This window comes from Monopterus albus, unplaced genomic scaffold (assembly GCF_001952655.1).
Source record: "Monopterus albus unplaced genomic scaffold, M_albus_1.0 scaffold46.1, whole genome shotgun sequence".
Lineage (NCBI taxonomy): Eukaryota > Metazoa > Chordata > Actinopteri > Synbranchiformes > Synbranchidae > Monopterus > Monopterus albus.
The window spans coordinates 3148535-3158738 of record NW_018127926.1 but is presented as its reverse complement, the minus strand read 5'-3'; the positions used below and the strand labels follow the sequence as shown (position 1 = coordinate 3158738).

Below are 10204 nucleotides of genomic sequence, written 5' to 3'. Positions count from 1 at the left end.
TGTAATAATTCTTTAGTATATTACTTGTGTGGTGTAGAAGATAATTATTTAAGAATGTAATTATGTAAGAATGTTAACACTTTGTAATAATTCTTTAGTATATTACTTGTGTGGTGTAGAAGAAAATTTTTATGTAAAGATACTGCTTGCAAACCAATGATGGTAAGTTGATGTCAGGGGGTAGGACTGGATAAGTCTGACTTCTTCCTACTCCATTCAAGCATGTACTAGGTATAAGCAAATTGATATTGGATTAACATTTGTTGGATATGTGTAAAATTATGTGTGTTGACATATCAACTGTTTTTACATGCTTGAAAGAATAAATCAAATCAAATCAAATCAAATATTATTTTTTGTCATCTGTTTGTGGTTACTTTGTATCTTTTTCTTTTCCAACAAGAAATAAGAAACATTAACAGTCACTTCAAAGAGAGGAGGCTCTGGACCAGGGACCCCCTTATCCTTTGGGGCCCTGAGTCCATTCAGTCCATATTTAAGGGCATTTAGGGTTATGAAAAACAACAAAACCTTCACAGTCTGGTGACATATTCCTACAGGGACTATGCAGAAGGTATTGAGTTGCTTGGCCCTCATCTTGGGCAGACGCATGCACACATGACAGAAAGACACACACACACACAGAAAGACAATGTTGTACGGCAGCTTTTAAACAGACTAAGGACATGTTGGAAGCACACTGACACTTTCCAATTTGAGATGATAATTGAAATGCATCGTATCAAGTCTGGGACACAGAAGACAGTTCCTGTGTCTGTGATCCTCTTTAGAGTCATGCTCACACCATCAAGGAACATTACATTATATTGTACTTCCACTGACTGCTCCTCTGCTCTATCACAAAAGCGACCTCTCTCACAGTTCATTTGAGGAAGGACATAATTTAAGGTACTAAAATACCGTTGCAGTGCGTTCACTTGTGGAGCCAGGATAATAAAATCTGTCAGACCCGGTTGTTTAACTAAGATATCAGTTGCTGTTTCACTGTTATCCTGTCTACACACACATTTGGTCACACCTGTATGTAATAAGTTTACCGGATCAATTTGAAGTGATCCCTGTTTAATGAACATTTTGATAAAGAACAACTGAAAGATGATGCTTATTGATCCACATTGCAATTACTGGCTTGATGACAAGGCACTTACCAAATGTCAAAAGGCTCTTTTATTACCAGCTGTACTCAAGGATATTGGATCAATTACAGATTCAGGACACACTCAATTCACCATTTCTTTGAGTCAAACCTTCTACTGACAATATCATGCAGACAACTTTTTAAAAAACTGTTGTTAATCATGGCTACACCACCTTATCAATAAAAGACAACTAAAACAGACCCATTCACTTTCATCATTTGGGCTGAGGTGAATCAGGAAGAAGGTGTCACAAGTAGTGTTGCCTTATCTCTGGCCTTTGTAATGAGTATGGTCCCTGGGGGGGATGGTCCATCAACAATTTTATGAGTCATCTTTGAGTGGCAGTAGTAAGTGGTGAGTGTTTTCTCTCATTCAACCCATCTGACCATGCTTGGGAATATAAGTTCCAGTCAACTGGTGAATCAGGATACCAGTACAACTCCACCATCCATTAGTGAGAGTAAAAAGGGTGTCTTTCCTCATTTATCTCTCTCTACTACCAAGTAAACTGAATTACAGTATCTTTCTGACAGCAAAGCCAAAAGTAAATGACCTACATGGTTAAGGTTAGAAAAAGACCTCACTGACCCCACAGTGTCGCACAACATCGGACACAGGACTCAGTCTCCGGTTCTCTGCATGAAAGTCAGATGTTTGTTGGACCATTTCCTTGTTTGACAGCCACCATAAAACACCAAGAAGAACACAAAGAAGGACACTGGGCTGCGATACAACAAATGCCACCATGTCACAATTTTACAGCCGTGACACTACTGTGTTTTACACTGTGGACCAGTGTAGCTATTATACATTTTGCTGTGAGATTGGGCTGTTGTTTATTGCATCCAACAGCCTTTAAATTTTCCTCATTCCTACCATCATTGAAAGCTATCTGTCAGTTTTTCTTTCTCACTCACATACCACATAGTAGCTCCATCCCTACTAATCAATCCCATTCCTATAAATCTTTTCCATCTCTTTTATTTCCTCGACTCTCTCAGTGAACCCCTACCACTGCACCAACATTGTCCAGTTGTAGAAAGACAGTATTGATCACTAGGTTGTAGTTTTTGACTGATAGTGGCTGTGTGGTTAACTGTACCTGTGCAGATGTCACTCCTATCTCCATGTTGTGGTCCATCAGGACTCGAGAATCTCCTGCCATCCTCAGCTGAAGGTCAATGCCTATGAGATATAAGACAGTAATCCAAGTTATGATTTATGAAACATATTTGCCATATGATGTAGAAATTTCATTGACACTGGCACCAGCAGCATGAGCTTTAATCAGAACCCACAGAAACCAACATTGGTAGCTTGATCTATATATTAAAAAAAAATCAAATCTTAACCAGAATAAGACGCTTGCATTTATCTTGATTTTAATATTTAGATTATTTATTCTATATATTTGCCATACTGGCACATCCAGGGAAGTAGGTGGAAGCTGCCGTTTGTGCGATAGCATCTACATTAAAAATGCCAGGAATAATGTTGTAATATAAAGTATGTAAATAATAAAACTTTTTTTTTTTTACCACTTTTGTACATCAGCCAGCACTGTGCTGTTATCAGCTGTCCAGATAATAAAGACAAACTTTAAGCTGTGTAGATAAATAAATAAAAAACAGGCAAGCCTCTATTTGTCAGATGTATTTGATTGAGAACTTCCCCACTATATGATAGATTGTCATTCAATTTTTCAGTTAGTTACAATGTAATTCATCCACTATGCATGAAACCAATGAGGATATGAATGCAAATCATATGCAAGACAATTAAATTTTAAGATTAATGGTTCTTGGGGCTACTGCACAGCTCTCGAACATCTATAATGTAGAGGTCATTCAGAAGAATTGAGGGTATTTCTACCAAAAACCAATGGCACCCTGACTAAATTCTACATGGTACTTTAATTTTGGTGATTATTCATACTCATATACTGTACTACTAGTGTACTTTCACTTCCATAAATGTAAGTTTCAAGGTTTTAAAATAAGTGAAACTGTCAGTTTAATTCCACCGATAGAGAAACATTGATGTCATTGCAAAGCATGTAACATAAATCAACCTCCTGTGATTTTTATCAAGATAATGACAGAACGTTTTAGTCGCTGGCAGCATGACTCCAGCAATAACAGTGTCGGTCAGGTGGTCGGTGCGTCACTTTGGCCCTATAGTAATCGGAATATCTTGAGATTAATTACATGAATTGCCGTGACAGAGGAAGACTCCTGCTGCCTTTTGTGATTCCCTGACTTTTCTTTTAGTGCCACCAACAGAATGACATTTGTGGTTCAGAGTGGATGGACTGTCATAGTAGGTCTGCAGCACCTGAAGGTCCATTGAGGAAAAGTTCAAATGAATTAGCATTTTGCGTAGCACCACTAGCAGGTCAAAGTTCTCTCTCACTTATGCAGTGAAATATTAATCACAATAACTAGATCACAAAACAAAATGTGCTTTTGTTGTCTAAACCAAACCACATACAAGGATATGACTCAAAAATGTGTTTGGCAAAAACATATCTGATAATGTATTCACATACGCAGCACCTGATCAACCATTAGCAGGTTAACCTGTAAAAACACAGTCATATTGAAATAAATATTAACACATAAATGCTAAAATTAAAATTTTATTGAAGCTCAATATGATCACAATATTACAACTCACAGCATTCTGTATATGGAGAAAAATACATAAAATATGCAGTACTACTATAAAATAAATAAATACAGCCGCTGTATATGCAAAATATAATAAAACAGGATGATAAAGGTGCAGCATTGCTACTAAGTAAAGGTTAAGCTGACAACACATCATGTGGGAGATGACCCAGTGCCCATTACTGGTTAATTTGCCTGTATAATGAAGCAGGCTCAGCTGCAATGTTTTTAACAGCATCGTTTTCCCAAAGTACAAGCTTGTCTTTGCCAGCATTGTCAGTTGCTTTGGCTACATGCCCCCACATGCAGACAAACACATGCACACAGATACACTGCTCATGCACTGCACGACCATGGCCACATCATCCTTCAGATTATAGGCAGTGATTTCTTTCCTAATCAGCTGGAGACAGAAAAATAAGAGTTTCCTCCTTTACTTTACCTTTAATCTAATATAAAATACACATTGTCTTTGTGGCTGTTTTTAGCTCCACTGGAATGACCGGGTGATGTGCTGACAGTGTACAGTATGTGTGATGTGATAAGGTAAAGATAAAAATAAAGAGTGTTTCTCTGCTTCTCTGATGTATCTCCAAAGCGACAGGAGAAGTAGAAAAGGAACACTTTCAATGACTCCTGAGTGATGTGGGGTTTAATAACAGCCATGCTATAGTTATTGAGGGGAGTGGGGGTATGAGTGTGTGGCCGGCAGATAAAGCCCTAATTTTAGCACCAATCTAACAACACCTTTTGAGCTCCACAAGAAGCAATTAACATGTAGAGCCCCTAGGTACTGTCTGAAAATCAACTACTTTTAATTTATTTTAAATAATGGGTGACACGGGGCCTTGTAACAAATCAAGCACAAGAACATAGGTAAATTACTTTTACCGTTGGTTCTTGACCTTAACAACATCTGACATTTCTTTTTCATCTGTCTTTGACATTACTCTATTTGATCACTAACAAGCGAGGAGAGGGAATGCAAAGGCGAGCGTAGAGAAGTGAAAGGACTGCGTCACAAATCAGATCCACGCGGGAATGTGGTGTTGACATTGATGGTACAAAGCAAAGGGCAGAGTGGCGTGACAAGCATTAAAACAGGGAGAAGACGAACAGACTGACAGCAGAGGTGCGGGACACACACAAAGCTTCCAAAAAACAGAGGTTGCAAAGTCATTTCAGGTTCTCTCATGAATTATTAAACACAACTCCCTGGGGATCTGTGAACTCTTGACCCCTGTGTATTTTCAGAGAGGCTGTGATTGCTGTCTGCTTGTAGCAGCAGACTCAACAAGTCCAAATGAGAGGTGTTCGAACATGGATACCAGATGAGGGGTTTTATCTTAGCGCTTTAAGAGGGTAACAAGCATTTATCTTGTTGCTTGGAGAATGACAGGATGCTTTGGCTGAATTGTGTTGTCTTGTGATAACAAAATCACTCATCTCTTGTTCTCAAAGCAAAGAGGTACTAATAAACCAGGAAACTTGCTTCTTAAGGAATATTTACAGTATATTTTCCTTATTTGCTGACACTACACACTGTAAACAATAATCTGCACAGAGAACAGCAAAATATGACGTTTTTCTTCCTGTCTAAATTGTGGCAAGGTCTGTTATTTTCCCCTAAAGCCTGAACTGTGGTGAATAGTACTTCCTTTGTAATTTTAATTTGTAATTGTAATTTTCTATATTTGCAGAACTTTAGAGACTTGTGCTGCCAGCTCTGTTTGCAGTCGTGAATAGTGAGAGCTCAAATGGAGCTGAGCCAAGAGAAGGTTTATCAATACTAATCACTGCTGTAATAAAGCCCCTGCAACACAGTAACTGCCTGAATTATAATTCTCACTTGATTAACATAATTGTAAATTGGTTCACTGTGTGATTATTTTTTTAAATTTCCCTTTATATGGAGGTGATCAATTTAGCATTTCTGCTGTGAAGAAACACTGTTTCCAGCTTGAAATTTGCACGAACGTGCTTGTTTTGCAAATGCTGAGAATGTTGCTTGTGACTGTCAGGTACAAGGTTTGCATCTCCACATTGTTAGGTTTTCAGGAACAAAAAAAATCAGCAGTATGTTTAAATCTATCTAACATTGTATTTTAGTAACTCTTCTAGTCCAGGCTCTCACCTGGCAATAGTGCTTATGTTTTAATGGTTTCTCTTTTAGGTTGTAGCCCTGCAGCTCTGCAAGACAGTATTTCAAATAGCAGCAAGATGCTGCAAACTCAGCAGTATCCTTTAATTTACCATAAAAATCTGACTATTACTGGGCACTCATCCATAGATTTTGAGGTCATAGCATTTTGTTGTCAGTTTATCAAATACATCACTGATATGGGTGGGACAGAGAAACATAGGCAAAAAGAAAGAAAGAGGGAGAGAAAAATAGGAAGACAGGAAAGAAAGGAAAAGGTTGCAACAGAGCTGAGCTTTTAAGAGTCCTGAAAATCAAATAAATTTACCAAATCACTGCATCAAACAGATATCCAGTGTACGCTGGAAGATATGCTACAGCTTACAGTATCTGCTCTCTTTGTTCCATGGCTATGGAAGCATTAGAACTTTGAATTTCCTTGATTCTCTGCCCTCCTTCCCTCATTCCCTTGAGTAAAAGCAAAGAGTTATGGTTACTGGGCCTGTCATGATTATGTTCCAGGCTAAAATCAACCCATAAAATAACATTGCTTCATCCCTGTCGCTGTTCACTTATGACACTTTGAGGTTAGGTGGGTCAAATGACTAAAACCGTCCCTAGCTAGTTTGGCCCTAGGCCCAGGAAACACACAAACAAACAGTCACAACACCCACACACGCACAAAGTTCATACCATCCCTCCCCCCCATTTTCCATTATGCCTGATAGTGAGCTGAGTTGTGTCCTTCTCATGGATGACCTTCTTTGGAGTGACACTGCTGCAGTGAGATGTTCTAATCACACTTGAGAAACAATTTCCCTAATGATACGTCTAACTCACACGCATACACTCATACAGCACATCTCACTGTCATACATTCAAATGCCTTCTTGCAGTATGTTTTGTACACATCCTTGGAAAAAAGTGCAGTTGTTCAAACCAAAAATAGCAGTTGTGTCGTGTCATGTTTCAGACCTTGCTTTGTCCTCTACTAAGATGAACATGTCAAAAATATTAAAAAGTGGAAGTGGTGGAAGTAATGGGATTTAAACCCAACACCTGCTGAAGCTAGATAACACCCTCTTCAACCACGCTGGCCTGAAGCATGAGAGATGTGATGGAGAGAGAGATGTGTGAGGCTGGGAATGCTCTCCAGCACGTTCTTGTCCTTATTAGGCCTATCCCTCAGGCTCCTGTGATTTATGTCTTTAGATCCTTTGGTCCTTATGCCACTACTCTGTCATAGCAGTAAAGAAGTGGCTAAGGAAAAGAATAAATTATATGTGGAGATGAGTATTATAATAATTAGAGAGCAAAAAGAGAATGATTTTACAATAATATTACACCAAACAAATCAGTTAATTGTTTATAATTCAGATCCACAAGTTCTCTGCATCATACTTGACCCTATTTTTACTGCATGAGGTTCATTATGCTCTTGCTTCAGCTCACTGTAGATGGCATGAGACGATGGGAGGCCATGAGCAGAGTGGGGTGGAGCTGCAGACCAGGCAGTGCATGGTGAATGCTAGAGGAGCCAAAGGTCAAATGGTCCTGTTTGGAATTCCAGACATGTTTCACTGTGCCCCTGTGCGTGGCCCATTGAGGAGCCTGCTTTTCTAAATCAGCACATACCAAGTCCGAATAAAATGAGATTATGATTCAACAGCTGCATGTTAAAAAGCCTCACATCAGCTTGTTGGGCACAGCACCTGAGCAACACACCCTCTGTTCAGTCCATTTTCTGACAAGATGTCCTTAAACCTCTACTGCTGACAGTAGATGACGTGGTGTGAATGAGTCCTAGCTCTGTAAATAGCCTATAACACAAGTTGTTGCTGAAAAAAGCTCATTCTCTGCAATCATAAAAACAATAAATAAATAACTAAGAATTAAAAAAAAATATCCATGCAGTCACTCAGGCCTTACTGGCCATACATTATATTTCTTTTCCATCTCAGCTAATGAGCTACAAATGTATGAGGATGTGTATCCTCTACAGCAGATGGTGGATACTCACACTTCATACATGCTTTTGTAAAACCTAATAAAACAACAACAGCATCAACAAAGCAATTCCTCCAGATGTACAGTAGACCTGAATGTGTTTGCTTCCTACAGTACATCCTAGTGATACTGCAGCAGTGAACAACATCACTTCTATTCAAATGCTCAAAATGAAGTTTGCATGTATTGAATGTCCTCTGTTTAATTTGTATGTTAAACTGAATCATACTTGTGTACAATAGGAATCAGTGTGCAATGTAAATTTAGTTGAACTGTCTGTCCCTGGTTCATGGTGCCTATCTCCACACACACAGCATGTTTTGTTTGGCTTGAGTTAACCTTTTGGTTTTGTTTTGCACCTACACTATGCACATCACATTACTGATACTGATCTCCACACCTCATTCTTGCCTTTTATTATTTAATTTAGCAAATATTAGTGAAGTGTTTTTACTTCAGTAGTACATCTCCCTCCTTTTTGTTGTGACCTTTGTGCAGAGTCATAACAGGTCAGACTATTTGACTCCTTTGACTCCAAAGGGTTTGAGTTCAGAATGTACTGTATGTAACAAAGTGGTTAATTATGACAGCAGATATTCTCCATATTGTGCCTGAGAACACATATTAAATAAACAGATGACTGAGTCCACGCGCTGCCTTGACGCTGTCTTAACGTTCTCTGATGAGACAATACCCAGAAGGAGAGGAGCTTTGGAAAAAAGCCTGAGTAATGCAGCTGCTAAGCCCACTGCATTGCCATCAAAGTTTTACAGTAACAACTTCTGAGATGTGTGTCCTGCAGCGTGCAATGAACTGGAGCCACAGTAGAAGAGAAAATAGTGATGTACATCATTACGGCAATCAGCTTTAATCCTCAGTCCATAGAGTGCTTTAAGGTAATCGTATAAATGATTTTCTCTCAGTGCTTTTGGTGTAGCCTACAATATTCATGAAAATTCTGCTACCAACAGCTATCATTACCCCTCATCCACTGCTTTATCGCCCAGTTTTATTGAATGTATAAAAATTTTTAAAAGCTGAAATATGCAGTGCTGTGTGTTCGCAGTACAACGACCCTCTCCTTCACACACACACACTTACAGTAACACAAAGATAGATGCACATTCACTCCAGCATTGCTCCTGCTGCTGCACTTGTAAAACTCCTGCATTGCACTGAAGGAACTACAGCACAGCTCACAAGTAGACACAAACAGCGACGCACTGAGTGGACTTTCCTTGCTTGCGTCAGAGAAATCCAGTGATTACCTTGTCCTCTCCATGAGGATAAGGAGCTGCGTGATGATGATCTACAGGATATATCTCTGCAGTAACATAAGATGAAGGAGCCAAGATGTGATGATAAAGGTTATAGCTGGTGAACGAGGATAATCCAGCTACTTTTCCCATCAGCGCTTTGCGTTTTCTGCTCTCTTGCTCTAGAAGTGTGTTGCATTGTCTCATCTCTTCTCTTGCTATCTGTCTTCATCTCTCTGTTTCTAGCTATCTGGCTCTCAAGTATCATCTGCCTTCAAACAATGCACACATTTTATAAGCCATGCCACTCCTGATGGGATTAGTAGCTGTGCAACAAAACACATAAATGTTATCACAGCATGAAACGCCATCCACAGACAAACTGAGAGGAGGCAGTTTGAACATGGAGCCACAGTCATACCATGCATCAGCGGCTTTAAAGCCTCCCCTTTCCTCTTTTGTTTTCTCTCTCTGTCTCTTCCACTGCTGTTTTTCTCCATCACTGGTGCGCAGGGCTTACCTTCAGGTCTCTGCACGAGTAGCTGCCAGGCTCCCTTTGAAGCATTTCACAGCCGCTCTTCTCCCCAGGACTGCGCACTTTCCTGGCTTTGTTCAGTCAACAACCCTCCTGCCTCTTTACAGCTACCCAGCTCCTTCTGCTCTTCATCGCTCTCTGTCTGCTCCTGTGTGAGAAGGGGGTCTGTCTGTGTGTGTAAGTGTGAGGGAAAGGAGGAGAGTGAGCGAGTGAGAGAATGGCAGAGTGGTGGAGAGAAGAGATGGAAAGGATGTAAATATGTGTGTCTCGCTCTTGAACACTCCTCTCGTCTCACTTTCACACAGTGACTGGACCACTTGTCTCTCAGGATTAGTCCTTTACAAAAGAGTGTGTGTTTATGTCTTTTTGTACAAAGTATCAGCATCGGTGTGTGCACATACACATGTAGGTACTACATATGGCTCCCTTTCCACTGG

General features: G+C 39.7%; 1 protein-coding gene across 1 annotated transcript in view; it reads right to left on the bottom strand.

Moving 5' to 3' along the window:
* kcnj5 (potassium inwardly rectifying channel subfamily J member 5) overlaps positions 1-10000 on the bottom strand; it is a 20858-nt gene extending 10858 nt beyond the window's left edge. The window contains exons 1-2 of the mRNA XM_020600466.1: positions 9753-10000; positions 2263-2345 (exon numbers count right to left, since the gene is read on the bottom strand). Of these exons, the coding sequence (XP_020456122.1) occupies positions 2263-2325 (63 nt within the window). The 5' untranslated portion in view covers positions 2326-2345; positions 9753-10000. The remainder of the gene's footprint in view (positions 1-2262; positions 2346-9752) is intronic.
* Between the last annotated feature and the right edge of the window lie 204 nt (positions 10001-10204).